The 26,320-nt window shown below is 45.2% G+C and overlaps 1 protein-coding gene across 6 annotated transcripts in view; it reads left to right on the top strand.

Moving 5' to 3' along the window:
- Nucleotides 1-26,320, top strand: part of DNM3 (dynamin 3) — a 325,491-nt gene that overhangs the window by 32,561 nt on the left and 266,610 nt on the right. For all 6 annotated transcript variants that reach the window (XM_034778298.1, XM_034778297.1, XM_034778295.1 and 3 more), the window contains exon 2: nucleotides 19,104-19,177. In XM_034778298.1, coding sequence (XP_034634189.1) covers nucleotides 19,104-19,177 — 74 coding nt within the window. The remainder of the gene's footprint in view (nucleotides 1-19,103; nucleotides 19,178-26,320) is intronic.

Below are 26,320 nucleotides of genomic sequence, written 5' to 3'. Positions count from 1 at the left end.
GTGGACGGGTGCAGGGTTAATTAGAGTTAACGCTTCTAAATTTGAACTAAACTCATAGTGTAGACCAGGCCAAAATCTGAGCATGACCTGGAGTCAGAAATAAATGAGTGCCAGAGGAGAATAGAAACAGAAGGAAAACTGCAACAAAGGTTGTAGGATCTCGTCAATATGCCACTCTTCAGTGCTATAGGGGACTTTAGCTTTGACAAACCTTCACAATGGGCAGACTGGAAACAGTATTTTGCAAGATTTCAAATCGCAAACAAACTCCACAAAGAAACTGGAGATATACGGGTATCTTTAATTTATGTTATGGGGATGCAAGCAGAGCTTATCTTTAATCCTTTGTCTTTACTGAAGGCAGTCAAAAGATGACTATGAAAGCGTTCCAGCCATGTTTGAGGCATATTTTATACTTCAGAGAAATGTAGATTATGAAGAGCATGTTTCCATCACACAATTCAAGAACCAAGGGAAAATGCTGAATGATTTATAAGAGCTCTGCATGCATTGGCTGAAAACTGTGAGTTTTGGAACTGAAAAAACATGAAAATATCAGAGACAGGCTGGTTATAGATTAAAAACCTTTTACAACAGCTACAATTAAAAACAGATTGAACCCTATACACAGCTATACAGATCGCAAAGCAGTCTGAACTAGTCAAACAGCAGAACAAAAGACAGGAGCAACTTGGAAAACCTGAAATTAGCTTAGAAGTTGTAAGCAGACGCTTGAGTGTTAACAGTTATTATCATAAGACCCCTGAAACAAGGAGAGAGACCTCTCAGGCTACGAGGAACAAATTCCAGCCTACATGCACAAGGTGTGGAAAAAGTAATATCCCATGAAATGATGCATGTTCTGCCAGAGCACATGATGTAATAAATGCACAAAATATGAAAACAACAAGGAGTCTGGTGGCACCTTAAAGACTAACAGATTTATTTGGGCATAAGCTTTCGTGGGTAAAAACCTCACTTCTTCGGATGCAACCGAAGAAGTGAGATTTTTACCCACGAAAGCTTATGCCCAAATAAGGTGCCACCAGACTCCTTGTTGGTTTTTGTAGATACAGACTAACACGGCTACCCCTGATACTTGGCACAAAATATGGAAATTTGTAGCTGTTTTCTGCACCAGAGCAGTCAGGACCTATGTTACCGACAATCAAGGACCATTGTTTCTGGGATCTATGACAACCCTTCTGGAGAGTGAATATTTGTGGAAAGGCTGTTGGCTTTAAAATTGTCTCAGGTGCTAACCTCACAGTCATCTCAAAAGGGACTTACAAGTACCTTCAGCTCCTTCTGGAGCTGATATCTCCTAAAACAGCTCTGGAGGTGTTCTGAACTGAATGTTGGTTCACTGCAGCAGCAACTTACAAAAACAAACGCTGTGCATTCAGAGTGCATGTGATCAAAAGACCACAGGCCAACAGCCGTCTCAGGTGCAATGTGGCCAATGAGAAAGCTGGAAGAGCTTGATGGAATGTTTGGTGATAGTGGACTTTTGAAAGGAGATCCCATTCAAATAAATTTGAGACAATGTTGAACCATATAGTGTATATTACACCTTGCAGGATTCTTATCCCATTACTTCATAAAAGGGAAACTGAATTAAAGACAAAGGAGTGAATTGACATAATTGAGAAAATCTCTGTGCCAACATATATCCTCCCAACACTGGATGACCGCCTCCCCAAAGTGAAAGAAGCTACAGTATTCTCTAGGCAGGATATCTCAAGCAGATTCTGGCAAATTCCTTTAGCCAAAGAAAATGCTAAACTGACTACATTTTCACAACCTTTGGGAGCTTTTGTTTTCAAAGATTACCTTTTGGGATCACCAGTGCACCCGAAAATTTCCAAAGAAAGATGACAGAACTGTTAACGAACACAAATGGAGTTGTAGTTTCATGGATGATATTTTGATATGTGTCTTGGATGGAAGAACTCAACAAAGTTCTACGCCTAATCGTTCACTCTGGACTGAAGCTAAACAAGGAAGTGTGTGTTTTCTGTCTACCCCAAAGCAAGGTTTTGGGACAGACAAACAAAGGTGGAATCAGTCCTAGCCCTTAGAAAGTAAAAGCAATTTGAGCATTGAATGCACCAACAAAAGTACCAGAACTGCGATGTGTATTGGGGATGTTAAATTATCTTGGTTGATACCTTTTCACAGTGATACGGAATGAACTGGTAAAGTCCAACACATCTTGGCTATGGTTGCTTAATCAAGCAATTGCTTTTAAAAAGGTAAAAGAAATGATCTCAGCAGCTCCAGTTCTCAAGTACTATGATGTGAAGAAATCCACGATGGTCAGTACATATGCAAGCAGCTATGGCCTAGGTGATGTACTGTTGCAACAACATGGCTCTGAGTGGAAACCAATTGCATTTTGCTCTCATACACTCACAGATGCAGAAAATCAATATACACAGATTGAAAAGGAGTGCCTGGCAAGTGTATGGGCATGTGAGAACTTTCAAAAATATCTGTGTGGATTGTATTCGTTTACACTGATAACGGACCATAAACTGCTTGTATCAGTGGAAAAGACCCAGATGAAGCACCACTGAGATGGCAATGTCTGTTGATAAGGTTAATGCGAATTAATCCAATTGCTAAATATGTTCTGGGAAAAATCTGTTAGTAGCAGATGCTTTGTCACAGAGCCCAGCATCATACTCAACTACTCGTGAGCTTGAAGATGACTTAAAGGCATACACGGATGCTGTGGACACATACAGACTGGTGTAAGAAAAAAAACGATATAAAACAAATACAAGGAAGTTCATCTTCACGCAGCACACAGTCAACTTGTGGAACTCCTTACCTGAGAAGGTTGTGAAGGCTAGGACTATAACAGAGTTTAAAAGAGAACTAGATAAATTCATGGTGGTTAAGTCCATTAATGACTATTAGCCAGGATGGCTAAGGAATGGTGTCCCTAGCCTCTGTCTGTCAGAGGATGGAGATGGATTGCAGGAGAGAGATCACTTGATCATTGCCTGTTAGGTTCACTCCCTCTGGGGCACCTGGCATTGGCCACTGTCGGTAGACAGGATACTGGGCTAGATGGACCTTTGGTCTGACCCGGTACGGCCTTTCTTATGTTCTTATAAGATCAGCTACAAAAAGCAACCTTGATAGACATGCAACATGAACTTGACACCATGCAAAGCACTACATTTAGCTGTACGGAGTGGAAATCCATCAACCTCATGAAGAAATATGCACAAGTACAGACAAATATCATCTTCCTTTCCAAATGCAAATGGATGGACATCGTACCAAATGGACTGAAGGTGAAAAATCCATTGCTGTCTACATACTTCACAGACCACAGTGAAAGATTATGCCATACACTATCAAAGAAACTGAGGAACCACCTGATCAGCATCCTATACAGCAAACAGGAAAACATCAAAAAAGAGCTCTCCAACCTGGAGACTTTCATAAACAACCAACCTTCCACACAAATGAACTTTACTAAAATAAGACAGGAGATCTACATTACACACTTCACCTCTCTACAAAGGAAAAAGGACTGTAAGCTGTCTAAAATTCTACCTGCCACATGGGGCCACAACAGTGCTACCCCTAACTCACCCAGCAATATCATCAATTTATTGAGCTACACATTCAACCAGGACAGACTCTTCTGCCAATCTCGGGGACTCTCTTTTTGCCCCCTCCCCCACGAACATGATACAGTTCTGCGGTGATAACACTGAACAGCGCACTGATACACAGATACCCCGTCCCCCCCACTAACAGCATAGAAGAACAACTCCACATGGACTCCTCCTGAGGGTCAAAATGACAGTCTGGACTTGTACATAGAATGCATCCGCCGACGTGCACAGGCAGAAATTCTGGAAAAACAACATCGCTTGCCTCATAACCTAAGTCGTGCAGAACGCAAAGCCATCCACAGCCTCAGAAACAACCCTGACATTATAATCAAAAGAGGCTGATAAAGGAGGTGCTGTTGTCATCATGAACAGCTCTGACTACCAAAAGGAGGCTGCCAGGCAACTCTCCAATACCAAATTCTACAGGCCACTTTTCTCAGATCCCACTGAGGAATATACTAAGAAACTGCACCATCTACTGAGGACACTCCCTACATTAACATAGGAACAAATCAACATAGCCTTAGAGTCCCATCCGGGCTCTATCTACTACCCAAGATCCACAAACCTGGAAACCCTGGACGCCCCATCATCTCTGGAATTGGCACTCTCACTGAAGGACTGTCTGGATATGTGGACTCTCTACTCAGACCCTACGCAACCAGCACTCCCAGCTATCTCCGTGACACCACTGATTTCCTGAGAAAACTACAATACATTGGTCATCTTTCAGAAAACACCATCCTAGCCACCATGAACATGGAGGCTCTCTACACAAACATCCCACACACAGATGGAATACAGGCTGTCAGGAACAGTATCCCTGATGATGCCACAGCACAACTGGTTGGTGAGCTCTGAAACTTTATCCTCACGCACAATTAGTTCAAATTTGGTGACAATATATACCTCCAGACCAGTGGCACCGCTGTGGGCACCCGCATGACCCCACAATATGCCAACCTTTTTATGGCTGACCTGGAACAACGCTTCCTCAGCTCTCATCCACTCACACCCCTTCTCTACCTATACTACATTGATGACATCATCTGGACCCATGGGAGGGAGACTCTGGAAGAATTCCACCACGATTTCAACAGCTTCCACCCCACCATCAACTTCCGCCTGGACCAATTTGCACAGGAGGTCCATTTCCTAGACACCACGGTACGAATAAGTGACGGTCACGTTAACAGCACCCTATACCAAAAACCGACTGACCGCTATGCCTACCTTCATACCTCCAGCTTCCATCCCGAACACACCACACGATCAATCGTCTACAACCAAGCGCTGAGGTATAACCGCATTTGCTCCAAGCCCTCAGACAGAGGCCAACACCTACAAGATCTTCACCAAGCATTCTCAAAACTACAATACCCGCATGAGGAAATAAGGAAACAAATCAACAGAGCCAGACGTGTACCCAGAAGCCTCCTGCTGCAAGACAAGCCCAAGAAAGAAACCAACAGAACTCCACTGGCCATCACCTACAGTACTCAGCTAAAACCTCTCCAATGCATCATCCGTGATCTACAACCCATCCTGGACAATGACCCCTTGCTTTCACAGGCCTTCACCCACAGACAAACTGCCAACCTTAAGCATATTCTCCCCAGCAACAACACACCACACCATAGTAACTCTAACTCAGGAAACAATCCATGCAACAAACCTTGATGCCAGCTCTGCCCACATATTTACACCAGCGACACCATCACAGGACCTAGCCAGATCAGTCACAGCATCACCGGTTCATTCACCTGCATGTCCACCAATGTAATATACGCCATCATGTGCCAGCAACGCCCCTCGGCTATGTACATCGGCCAAACTGGACAATCCCTACGTAAAAGGATTAATGGACACAAGTCAGATATCAGGAATGGCAATATACAAAAACCTGTAGGAGAATACTTCAGCCTCCCTGGCCACACAATAGCAGATTTAAAGGTAGCCATCCTGTAGCAAAAAAACTTCAGGACCAGACTCCAAAGAGAAACTGCTGAGCTTCAGTTCATTTGCAAATTTGACACCATCAGCTCAGGATTAAACAAAGACTGTGAATAGCTAGCCACCTACAAAAGCAGTTTCTCCTCCCTTGGTTTTCACACCTCAACTGCTAGAAGAGGGCCTCATCCTCCCTGACTGAACTGACCTCCAGACTGATTCTTGCCTGCATATTTATACCTGCCTCTGGAAATTTCCACCACGTGCATCTGACGAAGTGGGTATTCACCCACAAAAGCTTTTTACAGATCCAGACTAACACGGCTACCCCTCTGATACTTGCTATGCAACATGAAGAAGTTCCAAGTTACACTAGGACTGGCTGGCACAAGTATTGAAAGGACACTGAGGAAGTGACAAGAGGCTACTTTATGGTACATGGACAATTAAGTGAATCAAATGGACTCATGATCAAAAGGTGATTGCATTATAATTGCAAATGAAATGAGAGGAGAAATCCTAAACCTAATCCATGAAGGACATTAAGGGTTAACTAAATGCTGTGAATGGGCCAATCAATCAGTGTGGTGGCCAGGCATCAGCAAGGACATAAACTATAAAATATCTTCACATGAAAGTTGCAGAACTAACAGACCAACACAACACAAAGAACCTTTATTAAGAACATCTCTACCAGACAGACTTTGGAAGAGACTAGCTGCAGATTTATGCAAATTTAGAGGCCATCGTTATCTGGTTGTAGTGTACTATTTTCCCAGATATAAAGATAAATATACTTGAAAGACTTAACATGTTGCAGTGTTATCAAGCAACCGAAGTGCTCACTTCGGTAATCCAGAACAGCTAGTGATGGACAGACCACAATTTGCAGCAGAATTTAAGAAATTACGAATGAAATACCATTTTACCCAGATTACCCACAAGTGAATGGAGGGGTTGAGAGGGCTGTACAGACAGCTAAGAAAATCGTACAGCAGGAAGATCCATTCCTTCCTCTTCTGAGTTTACAGATCAACATCAATTGTGGCTACTAGATATAGTCCAGCACAACTCCTGATGGGAAGACTACTCAGAACTACTGTTCCAGCTCTGGAAAATCGTCTATCTACAAAGTGGCTTGACATGAAGATAGTAGCCAGACTGGTTGAAAAAGAACTTACGTACACTTTTATAGCGGATATCCCTTAGAGATCTGTCAGATCTGGAACCTGATGCCCATGTTCTTGTCAAAGTGGATGGAGAAAAAGGGTGGACAACTGGAGCTGTCATAAAGAAAAAGAAGTCAGCTCCCAGATGATATGTGATCGAGACTGAGAGCAGAGAGTTCAGCAGAAACTGTCGACATCTATGGTTTGTTCCTCAGAAAGAGCAATCAACAGAGCAAACTCCACAGATGGCAAATGCAGAAGAAGACGATTCCAAATCGACCACAATCTGTTGTTGCAACTAATGGACAGCCAGGTGACTGAGTTGTTACACGTTTGGTTTGTGTAATTAGAAAACCAGTATGATTCAGAGATACTTAACAGACTGATACATACTGAAACTTCAAAGATATTCTGATAGTGTAAGTTTTGTGAACGGTAGGAATGTAGAACTTAAAGGGGACGATCTAATGGAATGCTAAATCATATTATATTCAGCCACTAGCAGGCACTGTTTAAATTAACCTCAGCCCCACTAGCAGTGCATTAAGTGATCTTATGAGCACATCTGGAGAGTATCTTGCTCTGTAGTTAGTCTATATCTGCTACAAGAGCATGGTAAGAACAGAAATCCCTGAGCATCTATCTCCCCACCTTATTCACCTTTTCTTGCCAGGTGGTGAATTTGCCTTCCCTTAGAATTTTTGTTCCTAAAGTTAATTCAGAATGTCACATGAATGTACTCATTATTTTACTGAGAACTGTTTACTTAGTAACAAAGGAAATTTCTTTCCCTTGATGTGAAAAGAGCTCTGAAGTTGTATCTCTTTCATTCATTCAACATTTGGAAGTCCAAAGAACTTCTTGTTTTGAATGCTGCAGTAGAGGAAAGACACTAGCATTATATTCTGTCGCCCTATTATGAAGCAAAGAAGCTTAAATCCTAAACTTATAAAGTGTCTTTCTTGTGGTTGTGAGGATGACTTTCAATTATGCTACATGACAGTGCTGCAGTATTTAAATTAAATTAAATTAATGGAGACATCCCATCTCCTAGAACTGGAAGGGACCTTGAAAGGTCATCGAGTCCAGCCTCCTGCCTTCACTAGCAGGACCAAGTACTGATTTTGCCCCAGATCCCTAAGTGGCCCCCTCAAGGATTGAACTCACAACCCTGGGTTTAGCAGGCCAATGCTCAAACCACTGAGCTATCCCTCTCCCCCACTTTACCATAGCATACAGATCTGTGTTGAGGTGTGTTATCTCCGTTTTACATTGTTGCCACCTAATTCTCAGCACATTCTGGGGAGATATTCTGATCTTTCACCGTATGGAGAGGTCCAGTGGCTAGGGGGCTTGCCTGGGACTTGGGAGACCCAAACTCAATAGTCTGCTATTTCTACCTATGGCCTGTGCTATAAAAGGAGGTCAGATCAGATTATCACAATGGTCCTTTCTGTCCTTAGAATCTGTTTGTCTGGTTGGTGCTCCCCTGTAGGTATCCCCTCTGGGATACCAGTGCTTGCTATGTAACTGCCTACACACTGTACAGTGGATGATAGAGGTAATTATTTTGGTTTGTACTCCTCTCTCCTCCTATTCCTTCTCTTGCTTGGAGATTATATTTTCTCTTTGTTCTGCGAGATGATGTTAAATCCTGTTTTTCTGATAGGTGGAGTGATAATACTATGTGAAAATGCTATATCTGCATATGATAGAAGAGAAGACTACAACAAACAATTACCAAAGAATAATGTTCTCTTAGTGCATTTTCTTTAGGATGGTCCTGCAACCAGGCCTAGCTACTTCAACTCTAAGGGGTCAGATGTCTTCTCTCAACCCCATTTTTTTTAGTTATGCCAAACTACGGCATAGCTTCACATACTGATCAAAAGTTTCAGGAAATCGCTATCTTCAAATCTACAGATGTGCCATCTGGAAACTTGAGGACTAGTCTCCTTTAGGCTCCACCAGAGGAATCTGTTGAATTTTGATTCAATCCTGTGGTATTTCCTTTCTGTGAAGGGACCATTTTTTAGTAACAATTCAACCAGATGGGTATCCAAACTGTTGTCACATGCCACCGGTGTGGTGCTCTGCTCTATTCTATGTTGATAACGGTCGGCTGTGTGCGTGTGTTCCCTCTGTGTGCTGCCCTGGCTCTGCAGATCACTGTCACAGCAGACCCCGAGAGAACCCCCAATGACCACAGACTCCGATAAGGTATGAAGGCACATGGCAAGGTTTATTGTCAAACGAAGCACAGAAAGAGTTTCCAGCAGACTCTACAGGACATACTACAAATATGTGCCCCCTGACAATGGACACAGCTCAGTCAGTGGCGGGACACTCCACTTCCCCCTAGGCCAGACAAAGACACCGCCCCAGGGTTGTATTCTTATACACAGGTACAAACAAGTCACACATCACTCCTGACGTATTGAGGTGCAACCCCTCTATGTAGCAAGGTACAGCCCCTCTACGCAGTAAGGTGCCACCTCTCACCTTGTATATGTTGGTTCAAACAAAACAACTCTATGCATCATATTACCCTTTTGCTCCTGTCTTTAGGATGGGTCAAACTGTTCCTTGTTATGTGTGTGGAATGTGCAAGTATCAGAGTGTTCTGATACCTTTTAGGTATGTGTATTTTTGCAAGATCTCCCCTTTCCTTGCCAGCTTCTGTGAACAGAGCCTGCCTCTGGCTCACAGTTTAGCTGTGCTTTTTGTTAGTAAAGCCTTGACCATTACTATAGTTCAGGCCTCAGGCCTCTGATACAAGGGTTTGTTTCAGGGCCTCATCTTACTACATGAACTAGTAGACCACTCTGTGGAAAGAGCTGTACTGTATCTTCCTTTTAGATTATGGACTTTTGCAAAGTTTATCCCAAAGTGTCGCACATTCTTCCACAGAAATCTGAACATACCTTGCTATTGCCCTTCCCCAAATGTGAGAGAAAGTATGTCACAAGTTAGACACATACAGAACCTTATATCTGGAAAGCCAATTTCCTTTTTGTAGCACCTCTTTTGAGAAGCAGATTAAAAAAGGCACATAAAGATACTATTTTCTGATGGATATGAAACTGTATATTAGTCATATAAAGCACAAGGTCTTTGTGAGCCCATTAGAAGAGGGGTTCTCAACCTTTTTCTTTCTGAGGCCCCTCCAACATGGCTCCGTGGCCCACCTGTACCACAATAATTGTTTTTCTCCATATAAAAGCTATGGCTGGCATTAAGGGGTAGGAAGCAGGGCAGTTGCCTGGGGGTCCACGCCATAAGGGGCACCGCAAAGCTAAGTTTTCTCAGGCTTTGGCCCAGATGCTAGAGCTCAGGCCCCCAGGCTGCAGTCCTGTATGGTGGGGCTTCAGTTTTCTGCCCTGGGCCCTAGCGACTCTAACACCAGCCATGCTTGGTGGACCCCCTGAAACCTGCTCACGGCCTCCCAGGGGGCCCTGAGCCCTGGTTGAGAACCAGGGCACTAGAACATATTTACTTAGATCAGTGTCTGTGACATCGAGACAAGCTTTTGAGCTACGCTGATTTTTGTAAATAGTTATTGTCTAAGGTATTATATAACTAATCACTGCAGCTTTTAAAAATCAGTGATATCTATGTATTAATGTGCTGCATTTGTATTGAATTACCCATTGGTTTTTATTAAATGAAGGGAAAGTTAAACATCTAATTGACTATGCTTTTGCCTGCAGGGTACACATTTGGCTAGGCAATCTAATGAACTGGTGTTTGTTTGAATGTGCTGTCTTTTTATTTGAGTGTGTGGGCATTCGTTTGCACAGTCTATTCTAATAGGTATAAACATGAAGATGGGTCTCCAGTACTTGCATTCTACTAAAGATGGATATTATTTCTTTGTTTATGTAAGCATTTCCCAGAGGTAGAGTGTGAAGGACTAGCCAGAGCGGTTAATGGAGCTGCCAACAGGCCTTTTAGTTGTTCTTAAAAGTCACAACTTTTTTTTTTTTTTTTTTTAAAGTTAGGGCCTATCACAACAAGTAAATGCTATCAGATAGGAGAAAACACCTTCAGAATGTGTCCTGAGTGTAAATGATGCAGCGATGTTGGGCTGAGTTTGCAGAGAGCCTGAAACAATAACACTGAGATATGACCTGTCCCATTAATTTCAGTGGATTCAAACTCCGATGCCAAAGTGACGCTTCAGATCAGCATTTCCCAGAGATCCTACCTGCAGGGACGTAAAATGAATGCTTTCTCAGTTATAAGCATAGTATTGCTACAATAAACCACAGGAGGGGCTCTAACTTGGAAGGAATTGGTACTATGTATATTGTTGCACATGGAAACATTTCTTGGTAAGAGGATACCTCATGAGATGGACTTTGTTAGGGGGCTTATTCCTTCACCCTCTCACTTCCCTGGTCCTTCTCGCATGAGCAGAGAACAACAAAGGCACAAACAATTTGATGTTTATTGGGGTGAACTTCCAGCAAGCATGATTCCAGTTTCCTTCCTCCGTGTCCCCCTTCCCAGCTCTGACACCACAGAGCCATCCCTGTTCCCATTCCCCCCTTAGCAAAACATGATTCCAATTTCCCCACCCCCATTCCTTGTTCCCATTCCTCCCTCCTACTTCCTGATTGACTGCAGACTATATAGTAAAACTTGAGTTCTGCTTAGCTATACCTTAACCAATCATTTTACTGAAATTTAACTAACCAGTCCTAACATACTGTAACATGGTTATTTAACCAATTATATCCCACCACCTTAATTGGTTTACACCCAACAAAATTAATTATACAGCAGACAGAAACAATCACAGAACCAGACAGAGATTATACAGACAAACAATAGGGAAGTGGAGACTACAGTGATGGAACAATACAGTAATGAGGATTTTACATCCCAGCTATTGATAAGTGAGTTCTTGCCAGACAGGATGCTATCAAACTAAGTTTCCTTTTACGTCTTCTAGGCTCTTCCCTGTCTCCGGAGGAGATAGGAATATCAGGACAGGATTGTATTCCTAACAGCCCAATAGCACCTTATTTCAATGTGACTAGTTTGGAATGTGAGGATGTCACTGTTCACTTCTCAGCTTATGGCTGCCTCTGCTGCTTAGCCAAAGGCCTTACTTAGCCTAAGAGCAGAGCCTCAGACTGTCCCTTACACCGGCAGACAGTGATTTTGATTCTTTCTTTTATACCTCTATAACTAGCTAAGTGATAAGAATACACCTAAATTCTTAAAGTATAGGCCTTTAAGAAGTGGCAGTGTGAACGCGCTCTCCTGCCAACAAAGCTAACGCCACTCGCGGGGCTGGAAGTATTTTGTCAGCAAAAGTGCTGACAAAATTCTGACAGAGAGCATTCACACCCGCTGACCTTTTAGCGACAAGGCTGTGTTGACACATCCTTGTCACTAAAAGCTGTGTAGTGTAGACCAGCCCTTAGATTCATCTACTGTGAAGAAGAGTTACTATGTTCTGTAGAACCTGCCTTGAAGTAAGGGAGTGCTGTCCCGCACGCTCCAATCTTTGTGCTTAAGTATGTCCTATGTATGTAATTGGCCGAAAATTTGGAGAGGTCTTTTGTCTGGATGTTCCGTAAGCCTCATGATTTTGGCTTGCCCATGGGTTGGAGGGCCTGGGGTTAAGCCAGTCCTGATTACAGGACATACCACACCTGGGTTGGATCAGATGATCCTAGGGTAAAAGGCAGCAGGAAGCTGCAGTGAGGGAACTGTAGCGTGAAGTTGCAGGGAAAGAGGGTCTTCAGTCATGGTCCCTCGGGATGGGACAGTTCCTTAGGAACCAAGGGCTAAGCACAGCTTAAACCTGGGTGGAAGATTGTTCATGTTTATTTGAGAACGTTGTTAATTTAATGAAAAACCCAACCCCCTAAGAAGAGCTGTGATTGAAAGAGAGACTGGAGTTTGTTGAAGGAGCCCTGTTGAAGGGGAAAACAGGAGTAGAACACAGCAGAGGTTTTCCTATCCACCAGGGGCACCCAGGTGGTTGCCAGCCCTTTTGTGGGGAGGTATTTTACTTCCTCCTTCAAAAACCACAAATAAATACAAACTTTTTGGTACATGCAGTGCTGACCTTGTGCCAGTCAGTGTTTATCATTATACTCTTCACTGTGGGACATCCATTGAGCTAGTCACTCTCCAGGACTGAGAGTCCTTCACAGATGGTCTTTTTAGAAAGAAGATAACCTACTTACTTTGGGATTCTACTTCTCTGAAGCCACTCTCACAGAGTGGCCAGAAGCCACTCTCACAGAGCCCCCCCCGAGGGCTTGGGGATGTGAGTGATGGGGTTTACCTGTCTGTTACTTGCTCTGGAATAATCTTCTTTTTTTATGTATAGTCAATCACAAACATTTAAAAATGGAATTAGAGATCTAGAAGAGCTCTTGCTTCCCACTCTTGAAAGGAAATTATAGAGTGTTCTGGGTCCTCTGAGTGTAGAGTGTCTTCAGTGGGGCAGAGCCCATGAGTCAGCCTGTAGGTGTCTGAGTTTAAAATATCTTGAGAAAGGGGGGGAGTTTTCTGCATGACTCTTAGAAGACCCAAGAGAGCAAAGCTAGGTAAGCGGATGTGATTCTGCTTCTCTTAAAATAAGGCAAATCCCCCTTTCCTTAGTTCTGCACCTTGAACTGTAAGAAATTGCTGTGGTGGCTCAGCATGAGCGAGGCGAGGAACTATGGAGATTGCCAACAAGGTGGAAAGAATTGTAGTTGTTCTTCGAGTGCTTGCTCATATCCATTCCATTAGGTGTGCGCGCGCCGCGTGCACGATCGTCGGAAGATTTTCTACCCTAGCAAAACCGGCGGGTCGGCTGTGGAGCCCCCTAGAGTGGCGCCTTCATGGCGCTGAATATATACCCCAGCCGACCCGGCGCCCCCTCAGTTCAATCTCTCGGCCTCCGCCAGGGGACATGGAGGCTTCCGTGTCCGTACCGCCTGACGCCCTGGACCCAGGCGCAGGTGACGCTCCGGCCCAGGAACAGGAAGACCAGGACCAGCCCTTGGATCCTGTTCCACCGGAGGCATCTTCCTCTTCTTCGCCGGACGAGGCAGTGGCGGGCACATCGTGCACGGGCCCACCTCCAATAGATCTTCGGGCTCACCAGGATCTTCTGCGCAGGATGGCCCGTAATATGGACCTGCAGGCGGAGGAGGTAGTGGAGGTGCACGACCCGATAGTGAATATCCTCGGAGCGGATGCCCCATCGAGGGTAGCGTTACCCCTGATCCGCACGATACAAAACAATGCGGATACGATATGGCAAACTCCTGCCTCTATCCCACCCACAGCGAGAGGGGTGGAACGGAAATACTTTGTCCCGTCGAAGGACTACGGGTACTTGTATACCCACCCACAACCGTGTTCACTGGTGGTGGCATCAGTGAACGCACGAGAGCGCCACGGCCAGCAGGCTGCAGCGCCAAAATCAAAAGAGGCCAAACGGCTCGATTTGTTTGGCCGTAAGGTTTATTCAGCCGGAGGGCTGCAACTTAGAGCGGCAAACCAACAGGCTCTGCTGAGCCGCTACAATTTTAACTCCTGGAACTCCATGGGGAAGTTTAAGGAGTTGATTCCCCAGGAGTCCAGGGAAGAGTTTGGAGCCATGGTAGAGGAGGGTAAGAAGGTGGCTCGAACCTCCTTGCAGGCCTCCTTGGACATAGCAGACTCGGCTGCGAGGACCATGGCTTCGGGTATCGCTATGCGGAGGATCTCCTGGCTTCAAGTTTCGGGTTTGCCTCCGGAGCTGCAGCAAACCCTACAAGATTTGCCCTTTGAGGGACATGGTTTGTTCTCAGACAAGACGGACTCTCGCCTGCAGAGCCTCAAGGACTCGAGAACAATCATGCGCTCCCTGGGGATGCATGTTGTGGGCCCTCAGCGCAGACCATTTAGGCCGCAGCCTCAGCGCTTCTACCCCCCCCCCGCCTCGTCAGAGACAAGACTCGGTCCGGAGGCGAGGGCGAGGTGGTAGGAGACGGTGGACTGGCCCTCAACCCGGCCAGAACCAGGGGCCACCTAGACCACCTTCAGGCCCCAGACAAAACTTTTGAAGGTGCGGTCGAGGACGGTGCACCAGTCATCCCCCAGGATTCCGCGCCCTCCTTTCGGGATCGTCTCTCCCACTTCCACCATGCTTGGTCCCTTATAACTTCGGACCGTTGGGTCCTCCGCACGGTGGAAGAGGGATACGCTATCCAGTTTTCTTCTATCCCCCCCTCCCACCCCCCCTCCCCGTCCCTCTTCAGGGACCCTTCTCACGAGCAACTTCTTATACAGGAGGTCTCTACGCTCCTGGCCATGGGGGCCATAGAGGAGGTTCCGATAGAGTTAAAGGGCAGGGGATTTTACTCCCGTTATTTCCTGATCCCCAAGTCCAAAGGAGGTCTACGGCCCATCTTGGACTTGCGCGGACTCAACAAATTCGTAGTAAAGTTGAAGTTCCGCATGGTCTCTTTGGGGGCCATTATCCCTTCCCTCGATCCTGGAGACTGGTTCGCCGCCCTCGACATGAAAGACGCATACTTTCACATCTCAATTTACCCACCTCACAGACGCTTCCTGCGATTCGTGGTAAACACGGTGCACTACCAATTTGCAGTCCTTCCCTTCGGCCTATCCTCGGCCCCAAGAGTGTTCACGAAATGTATGGCTGTCGTGGCAGCGTACCTTCGTCGGCAAGGGATACAGGTGTTCCCGTACCTAGACGACTGGCTGGTGCGCGGTCGCACCAAGGAGCAAGTTCAAGCTCACGTCCACAGAATAGTGCACACATTCAACGAGTTGGGCATCCTACTCAACAAAGACAAATCCACTCTAGAACCTACCCAGAGAATAGAATTCATCGGCGCAGTTCTAGACTCCAGACGTGCACAAGCCATCCTGCCAGACAACCGCTTTGGCACCATCACGAACCTCATTCAAGGGCTCAAGGCCTTCCCAACTACCACGGTGAGGTCGTGCCTTACCCTGCTGGGTCACATGGCTTCATGCACGCACGTAACCAGGCATGCCAGACTTCGGCTTCGCCCACTTCAAACCTGGGTGTCATCAATATACCGTCCACATCGGGACACCCTGAACATGGTGGTCACGGTCCCGAACTCGATCCTGGCCTCCCTCACCTGGTGGCTAGATCACAATGTGGTCTGCGAGGGGATGCCATTTCACGCCCCACAACCCTCTCTGCACCTGGTCACAGACGCGTCATCTCTGGGTTGGGGCGCCCATCTCAACGAACACCATACCCAAGGCCTGTGGACTGCATCCCAGTTAGCCCTGCACATCAATGTTCGGGAACTGATGGCGGTGCGCCTGGCGTGCCAGGCATTCCTCAATCTCCTACGTGGCCGCTGTGTGTTAGTTCTCATCGACAACACCATGGCCATGTTTTACATCAACAAGCAAGGAGGAGCACGTTCGTCAATTCTATGCCAAGAGGCCATTCGCCTGTGGGACTTCTGCATCGCCCACTCAATCCATCTCACGGCATCGTTCCTCCCTGGAGTCCAGAACACTCTAGCGGACCGACTCAGCAGGTCCTTCCAGACGCACGAGTGGTCTATCCGTCCGGACATCATACATTCCATCTTCCAGAGGTGGGGGTTTCCCCAGATAGACCTGTTTGCATCTCGAGACAACAGAAAGTGCCACGTGTTCTGCTCCCTACAAGGTCGAGCTCCGGGCTCCCTCTCGGATGCGTTTCTCCTTCCCTGGAAAGACCACCTGTTTTATGCCTTCCCTCCGTTTCCTCTGGTCCACAAGGTACTGCTCAAATTGCGCAGAGACCAGGCACAGGTAATTCTGATCGCTCCAGCGTGGCCGAGACAACATTGGTACACCACACTGTTGGAACTCTCGGTTCAGACACCGATCCCGCTTCCATTATGTCCGGATCTCATATCTCAGGACCACGGTCGGCTGCGTCACCCCGACCTGCAATCACTCCACCTCACGGCGTGGCTGCTCCATGGTTCACCCAGGCAGAGCAGCAATGCTCGCACTCTGTCCAACAGATTCTGCTGAGCAGTAGGAAGCCCTCAACACGCACCACGTACCTGGCCAAGTGGAAGCGGTTCTCCTGTTGGTGCGAACAACGAGCCACGTCCCCGTTGCAGGCACCCATTCCTCTCATATTGGAATATCTCCTCTCCCTAAAACTGCAAGGGTTGGCGATATCTTCAATCAGAGTTCACCTGGCTGCTATATCAGCCTTTCACCCCGGGGAACTCGCGTCCTCGGTATTCTCTAACCCGATGGTCGTTAGATTCCTCAAGGGCTTAGACCGGACGTACCCACAACAGCGTCAGCCCGTCCCGACGTGGGACCTTAATCTGGTCCTCTCCAAACTCACAGGTCCTCCATTCGAACCACTAGCCACCTGTTCACTTTTGTACCTGTCCTGGAAGACAGCCTTCCTCGTAGCCATCACCTCAGCAAGGCGAGTTTCTGAACTCAGGGCACTTACATCCGAGCCCCCTTATACAGTTTTCCATAAGGATAAAGTGCAGCTTCGTCCACATCCTGCCTTTCTCCCTAAGGTGGTTTCTCCATTTCATATCAACCAGGACATATTTCTCCCGGTCTTTTATCCCAAACCACATGCCACTCGCCAGGATCAACGTTTGCATTCCCTGGACGTAAGAAGGGCCCTGGCCTTCTATATTGACCGCACAAAGCACTTTAGAAAGACGACGCAACTCTTCGTTGCAGTGGCCGACCGAATGAAAGGCTCACCGGTCTCCTCACAACGCCTATCCTCCTGGATTACGTCTTGCATCCGGACTTGCTATGACCTGGCAGGTGTCTCAGCACCGCACCTCACCGCTCACTCCACGAGGGCCCAAGCCTCCTCGACTGCTTTCCTGGCACATGTTCCGATCCAGGACATTTGTAGAGCGGCGGTTTGGTCATCAGTCCACACGTTTACAGCTCACTATGCACTAGTGCAGCAGTCCAGGGACGATGCTGCCTTCGGATCAGCGGTTTTGCACACAGCAATGTCTCACTCCGACCCCACCACCTAAGTTGGGCGTGGGAGTCACCTAATGGAATGGATATGAGCAAGCACTCGAAGAAGAAAAGACGGTTACTCACCGTTGTAACTGTTGTTCTTCGAGATGTGTTGCTCATATCCATTCCAAACCCGCCCCCCGTCCCCACTGTCGGAGTAGCCGGCAAGAAGGAACTGAGGGGGCGCCGGGTCGGCTGGGGTATATATTCAGCGCCATGAAGGCGCCACTCTAGGGGGCTCCACAGCCGACCCGCCGGTGTTGCTAGGGTAGAAAATCTTCCGACGATCGTGCACGCGGCGCGCGCACACCTAATGGAATGGATATGAGCAACACATCTCGAAGAACAACAGTTACAACGGTGAGTAACCGTCTTTTCTAAGTCCTTTACCGGCATTAACTAACTATGGTATAAGGGGTTCATGGCATAAGGGGGGGAAGGGATGGGGGAAAGGCCAGACTGTGGGAGAACACACTACATTGAGTGCATAGACACATTGAGGGGTCTCTGACCCTGAAAAAATTCCTACAAGGAAGCCTTTCAACTCCCTCCCGACGAATGACAAAATTCTCATTATTGGGTGTGGAGGTGTTAGAAGAAAAATAGATGCAATTTAATTCTTTTGAAGATGAGAATTATATCTGAGTTCTCTTGGCTATCAGTCCAATTCACTTCAACTAGAGTGAGTAGCCAAAAAAATCCAAAAAACCCTAAAAGATTCCTTAATTTGTGAACTGTTCCTTTGGCCCTGCATTTTAAATCCTGGGTTCCATTACATTAGCTGGATGAAATTTAAGTCTACCAAGTTTAAATGTTTAACAAGAGTTTCTCCCTTATGTACTACAATTTTTTTTTTAAGTGAAGGTTTTGGTTTGCTGAAAACTGTGTTCAAATTACAAGCTATCCTTTTCAGATTTTTAAGGGGCTTCCTGATCCTGCTTGCAGGCTAGGGGGCTCTGTAGAGAAGTGTGTGATCTCGGCATGAAGCAGTCAGTCTGCAAAGAGCCAGCCTAGAGCAAGGTGGGGTGAGTTGTGCTGCTCTGCCATAGGAAGCTGTCTGCTCTGTGTGTGTCTGGTTTTGGCTCTTGTGTGTTGAGGTGCTTGATTCTAAGAAATAACATTGACTTTATGTTGCAACATTCCAGAAAGAGTATTTTATTTTTTAATCTAACTTCTCTGCGTGTCCACTGTGAATGTAACAATGGTGTAGCATCTTTTTTTTGTTTTTTGTTAAAGGAATGATCCATATTGGTAAAAATTCCATTGTCCGACTTTCTCAGTTGTGATCATGCTCCCCTTATTTACATTCGGATTTTTCTTGTAGGGATTTCCTTCCACGAGGATCTGGAATTGTAACAAGGCGACCATTGGTTCTACAGCTTGTCACTGCCAAAACAGGTATTTTGCCTGATGTATATCCCTCTTATAGAGTTCAGCATCAAAGTATTTTTACTTGAATGTTTTTTTAAGTGTTATAAACCTGTCAGTGTGAGGGTTTACACCAGTCTTTTGAGTTGTAAACAGACTATTCAAAGTAGTTTGCCATGGGGAAGAAAGGTCCCAACACTGCAAACGCTTACACACGTGCATGGTCCCATTGAGTTCATTGTCCCATCTGGGTCATAGTCTGTAATAATTTTGGGTAAACTTTAGAGCATGCCATATTTTCAAGTAGCTATTGGTTGCTTTTAATGGCTAAACGTGAAAAGTAGAAAAAAAGGTATATATGTACTAGTTATTTTAGAGAAAAAGAATTACCTTTAAATGTTTGATTAGATATGTTTGTTCTCAGTAACCCGTAAAATTAGGTTTAACAAAATAACATATAACCAAAATGGACATACAGGGACTTCAGTTTTGCTCTCCAGGGCAGTCAGTGGTGGTTGCAAACAGCCTGTTTCCTCCAGTAACTTTTCCATGTCATGAGTTGTGGAAATTTCTGGAGAAGGGCAAAGTTGGCAGTAATAGAAGTTCCTGAATCAAAAAAATTATCTGACCAAAAATTATACTCTATCTTGGACACAATATTGTGTATGCAAAACTGAACGTATTTGTCAGCATTCGTTAACTTATGCTTATCTAAATGGACTTTCATCTGCCATTGTGCTGTCCAATCTCCCACTGTGTTCAAAGCCTTCTGGAACTTCTCATAATCCCACTGGTTTTTAATAGCCAAAACATAATGTGTTCAGTAATCTTCACTAGCTTGCTCTTGACTTAAGCCTTAAATTGCTAAAATATGGTAAATAAAAACAAACACTACATTAAAAGAGTGTTCAGGTGGCAAAGGCAAGCACTCAGAAGTTATGAAATGCCAGAATTAAAGTTGTTGGTGCAACCTTAATTTAGTTCGCTTGTGTGAGTGCATTATTACAGAGTCTTGAATTACTTGATCAGATACTACCTTTCCATAGGATCCCTGCCTCATTCTGTGAATGGATTATTATTCAAAATTTCTTTTTATCTTCCTTGTTCATTGTGTAGTCTGTGCTGCGTGTAAAATTATTACGTTCCTCGGTGGTGTGCTTTATAAATGTTAATGAGTTTATCTGCACAACACCATTGGGATATTGGGTGATTTTATTATCCACATTTTACAGAAAGGAAAAAGGTAAACAAATACAATTGTGCAACTGTATCATCCCTACCATGATCCTCAGCAAGGTATGAGCCATGAATGTTCAGGTCTGCAGCAGACTTCTACCACTTGTGCTATAGAACAACCAGCTACAGTAGCTAGTATCTGAAAAGGGGTGGAGGGAACGGGCCGTGTGCAGGGTGCTTGGGTGGAGGCCAGCCCAGCATGCCCTAGAGAAAAATTGAGGGATCTACCTGTGCCCCCTTGCCAATCCTTCATATTCCCTGGGGGGGCATGCCCCTGTCTTTTGGGAAATGCTGGCCTATTTATTAATTTTTCATTGTTATATAATAAGACTTTGCTCCTTTTTCGCTTGGTTTTTTTTTTTTAAGAAACTTCAAGTAAATTGGATCCCCTGGGTCACCTTTATCTATTGCTCCAATTTAAAAAATAAAGAACCCACAGTTGTAGCAGGTTAGAGAAACACAATTTTCTCTGACAGGAGCTGTGCAGGTTTGATCTTATCAAGTTTATACTTACCTGACTGTTGGGGAAATCTAATTAAAGATAGACTAGTACAACAGTTTCCCCAGTACTATGAAGAGACTCTCCAACCTGTAGTCCTAGGATCTTTCCTGGCTCCTTTTCTATTAAAGTGGAATAAGTTTAAAAAAAAAAAAAAAAAAAAAAAAAAAAACTACAATGGGGTGATGCCATGGTTCTTGGGATACCCAGGACTGAGAGTCCCCTTGTTACCCCCTGCAGCCCCTCAGAGGCTTGCTTGTGTTTAACTGGGTGTTAGTTCCCTTACACCACCAGTCTGTTAGCCACTCAAGCAGTCTGCAAGCCCTTACTTTGTCTTGCAGGTTAACAATAGGTGCATCTCAGTCCTGACCCCCTTCAAAGCATCCCCTGTAGTGTCTAGTCCCTTATCCACTGAACACTCAGAGAAATACCACATCTGCTGTCCCCAAGGGAATAGTGTACACTCCAGCTTGTATGATTCAACTCAGGATCATCACCTAGCTTAATAACACAGCACTGAGGTATATTTACAGTGAAAACCACAATAAGTTGATTGTCAAAGATTCAAGAGACAGTGAGTAAGGATAACTGAAACAGGCTAGATATAAAACAAAATCATAACATGCTTTCTAGAGGCTAAACTTAATTTAACAGGCTAACCTTCTGTCTAAAGACGTTTATCTTACCCCCCCCCCCCCCGAGTCCTTTGCAGTGTTTTCAACCCAGGTTGGTTGAGATTCTGTTTTCATGAATGTAAACATGCTGTCCGGTTTCTTCCTAGGTGCAGAATGGTGGGATGTCTTTGTTCCCCATTTATATAATCCAGCCAATGTTTCAAGCCTATTGCAAGATAAGATTCTCTTCCTTCATTGTGTGCTCTTCCTGTTGACTTCATAGCTCTCTGACTCTGCATGCAAATGTGCCATTGTGAGCCTGGCTTTCATTTAAGACCTCACATGAGATTCTTTGGTGAACCAGAATGTACATACTAGTATCAGGATATTCTTGTAACCCCCTTGCCAGCTGGGTCACAGGTGAGGGACACCTTTCTTAATATTGTCAAGGGGAAGGAGACTATATGTGTGAGTATAAGAGGGTATTAGCAACTCATTTTGATTTGTGAAGTTGAGGGGCTTCTCAGGTGTTGAGGGGTTGGTAGATGGCGCTAAGGGCTAGGGATGAGATTGGACTGGGGGCAGATGGCAAAAGAGGTTGAGGGTTTGGCAGCTCAGGTGTTGTTGCACACTAGAGCTGCTTGCAAACTTTGGCAACTGGGGACATGTTGTGGAAGGGTACAGGAGGATTTGGCCATTGAGGGGTGTCCTAGACGTTGGTATAGAATGGTCTGGCATTTGTATGGGAAGGGATGGATCTTGTGTGTCGGTTTGAAAGGCAGTGGGCTAGGTGTTTAAAATGAAATACTTCACTAATTAAGAGAGATATCTGGTGGAAGACTTACTTTTAAGTGGGGTTTTCTGTGCTTCCTCTTTTAAAAGCAGTCTTGGCAATTTCCTGGATATTGGGTAGTGATCCATTGTGGTCTTGCTGTTTAGTCAGATTGATAATTTTATGGTCGGAACAGAGGTTAGTTTAAGTATTGCTCGTATATCACATCTTATGCCCCTAGTACTCCCATAGCTATATAAATCCTGTATTCTCTTACAGCCTCAGGCATGAAGAAAAAGCCTTTCATTAAACATTGTGAGTGACATGAGAGCTCTTAAGCAGCTGGCATTTTCTCTTGACCAAGTCTGGTGATGTCAGCAATATCTGGGGGTGTTTTGTCAGGAGAAGTAAAAATTTGGATGTCATGGGTGATCTTACAATTGAAAGGAAAGTTCTGCTAGAATTGTTCTGATTTATGAGACTCGTATCAGGGCTGCCCAGCTGGTTTTGAACTATAGTTGCAAACAAAGTGGGCTGCATTTGTAAATATATTCTATACTACGCCAGCTTCTCAAAAAAACGACAGTCTTGTAAATGTCCGGAGACTCATCAAATTCTCTGTGCTGGCCACGAGAGAGATTTAATATTCATTACATGTATAGCATATGGACTTTTGAGAGACTATAGATAAAGTCAAACACATTACTCTCAAGCCAAGTCAACAGCTCATGTTTTAAGTGAAGTGCTTTGCCTTTTTCGAGTAGAGTGATGGAATATGTGACACTTTAAAAACGTTGCTTAAAAGTTGTACCAAATAGATATGCACAGCCTTTGTTCTGTGGTCAGCACAACCTATTCTTTATTTAGCTTTGGTTACCATTATTCTTAATGAAAATACTACATTATGAATGCATGGTGAACAATGCTTTTGTGTCCTATCTCTTTGGAAGCTTTTAGTGAGTGAGAACAAATACAGGTGGCCTCATAGTACTGTGAGTGAGACTTTATATTTAGTGGTGAATGGACTTATTTTGTTATGTATTATGGTGGCCATTATTATTACAGGCTTCTTTGAGCATTGTCTGAACTGATCCCTACGCTGGGTGATGTGTGCACTTTAGCGCACAAGCTCAGAAGTTTCTGGGTAAATGTCCATTGGGGTGTGTGTACATTCTATTTGTTTCCTTGAAGTACAGGGACAGTTTTTTTCTGACTGCCACATACATTGAGTGGAAACTTGGTGGTTATGTGTTGCTACCCCTGTTCGTCCATTACAGAAACCTTTGTCTCTTCAAGACTTCTGCTCCCAGATGCAGTGATGGCTCTTCAGAGCCTAGAAAGACACGGTACAAATGGAACCATGAGAATATCTGACACTGTGACTGACCCAGGGCCAGGACAGCTCTGAATATCAGGAATGTTTTCTGTGCCAGGGATCCTTGGGAGCTTAGCTTTCAGGTGTGTCAGGGCTGAGTGCCTTGGCACTGGGTCTATTGTTTTAATTTCCTTCATTGCTGTGTACCTTGTTGTTGGGTTCTGTAGTGTCAGGAGGAAGTCTTCTATGCCAGATGCTTCAGCATCACCTGTTTGGGTATTTATGGTCTTGTATGTAGGGTTGGTTACTAACTTTTCCAGTTCCTCCTTTACCACCTGTGCATTTGGTCCTTTCTGCCTATTCTTCTATGGTTCTGGTCAGCTCAAAACAGATGAGGCATTGTCTTTTTCACAGGACAGGTCCTTGTGTTTTGGTCCAAGAAATGGTGTGCTGTCCAGGGCCTGGTCTCCTATTGCTTTTGCCAATGCTCTGCTCCAATACTTAGTTAGAAGCATCTATTAGACCACACACATTGGTTTATAATGACCACAGATGGCAGTCTTTGGGTAGTTTAGGGTGCTGAATGATCTAGAATGTTCCTATGAAATGGTCTTCTCTAGAGCATATAATAAACACAAATGTGTTAGAACTCAGGGCTGTGAGGAGGATGCTTTTAGCTTTCAGAAGCTGTTAGACCGAGAACTTCATGTTTCTTCAGGGCAGACAATACAGCGGTGGTATCTTATCCTAACCCCTCAGAATATGTATCTGTGGGATGAATCCAAACCCCTGTTTCTCTATGTAAAGAGAAACCTTGCTGTGGAGGTCAGCCATCTTGCAGGGAAATATGTTTGCCTAGCAGTTGGTCTTTTGGGTGAAAGAAGCCCCCTTCTTGCAGGGGTTCTCAAACTGTGGGTCGGGACCCCAAAAATGGGGTCACCAAGGCTGATGTTACACGTGCTGGGGCCAGGACCAAAGCCAAAGCCCAAGCACCGCCGCCCGGGGCTGAAACAGAAGCCCAAGCCCCACTGCCCAGGACTGAAGCCAAAGCCTGAGGGCTTCAGCCCTGGGCAGGAGGACTAAGGTTACATGCCCCCAACCCGGGGCAGAAGCCCTGGGGCAGCTTTGGCCCCCCTGCCTAGGGCAGTGGGGCTTGGGAGGGCTTGGGCTTTGGTCCTCCTTCCTGGAGTTGTGTAGTAATTTTTGTTGTCAGATGGGGGTCATGGTGCAATGAAGCTTGAGGACCACTGTTCTAGATTATGGTGTTCAGATGTGGAGAGTTACTCTCCTTAAACCTGACTTTGTCTGCTTTTAATGCCAAACTGCCCTGGTATTTCAGCAGCTACCATAACCCTCATATGATGACCTTGATCTCATAGAATGCCTGTCTCATGTACTTTTCTATTCCTGGTCTCCTTCCAGGAGGAGATCTAGATTCTCTTTTTTCCTTTGCTTGTGCTCTTAAAGAGCCTCTTCCCTTCTCTATCCTTAGGAATTAAGTCTCAACACTTAGCATGATCTCAGGTTAAGATCATGTGGGCACCCTTTTGGTTTAGTGGTCTGCTGTTCCCCCCCAACCCATTAGCTGCATATCTGGAGTCCCATTTTAGGCCCATCATTTACATGTAGAGTTGGTTTCTTGTTCTTCTGCTGGTTTCTTTGAACCTCTGAACTATGTGTCCTTGAGCCTGATAACCCTTGAAGTGTTGTTCTTTGTAGCTATAGTTTCTGAAAGAAGGGTTAGTGAGCTGCTAGTTTTCTTTTTGATTTTTGTCCTGTCACGTACATGCAGCTTTCTAGTGGCTAGGAAACAAATGTGTTTGAATGTAAACATTCCAAGTATTAAAGATGAGAAGTGAAATACAGGACCTTCTACATGATATACTTTTAGAAAAAAGACCACTTTGAAAATTTTCCATGAGATACAGTGGTGCTGTAAGAATTTTTATAGTGGGGGTCCTGAAGGAGGAAACCATGTATTTTGATTGTTATTACTACTTCAGCCCCCTAGTTCCAGCACCTATGATGAGATATGCAGCTTGGAAGTCTTGCTAGGTGTCTGGTCTGGCTAAGAAATGAATGAGATCAAATATTGTTTTTATGGAAAGTATATAAATATTTTTAAAATGTTGCAGCTGATTATGCATCGGGGAGGCAGGATGGTTCTGTGGCTAAGGCAAAGGACTAAGCATCATGAGAATTAGGTTCTCTTCCTGGATCTGCCACAGATTTTTGGGGAAATCTTAGGCAAATCACTTTATTTATTTTTGCCTTAGGGTATGGCTACACTTGTAGCTGTACAGCGCTGTGAGTTAAACCTAAAGCTGAGTAGGGAAAGTGCTGCAGTCTGTCCACACTGACAGCTGCCAGCGCACTGTCATGGCCACATTTGCGGCACTTGCAGCAGCATTGGGAGCAGTGCATTATGGGCAGCTATCCCACAGAGCACCTCTTCCCATTCTGGCACCGTGGGTTGTGGGAAGGGGGTGGGGGGGGCATTCTGGATCCTGTCCCAACGCCCTGTGATGCATCGCTTTGCATCCCAGCAATCCCTGTGTTTCCATCCACATTTGGTGCCATCTTTCAACAGTTTCTGTGCAGCGCGATCTGTGTTCCGTTTTGGTCTGCGGGAAATGGAGCCCGAACTGCTGAGGAGTATGCTGACGAGTCTCGCCAGCACGTCATGTTTGGCAGTCGAGCTATTCCTTAAGATCCAAAGTGACAGTGAGAAGTCTGA

This window comes from Trachemys scripta, chromosome 8, assembly GCF_013100865.1.
Source record: "Trachemys scripta elegans isolate TJP31775 chromosome 8, CAS_Tse_1.0, whole genome shotgun sequence".
NCBI lineage: Eukaryota > Metazoa > Chordata > Testudines > Emydidae > Trachemys > Trachemys scripta.
Note: the sequence above shows the minus strand (reverse complement) of the source record. Positions and strands in the feature narration are given on the sequence as shown.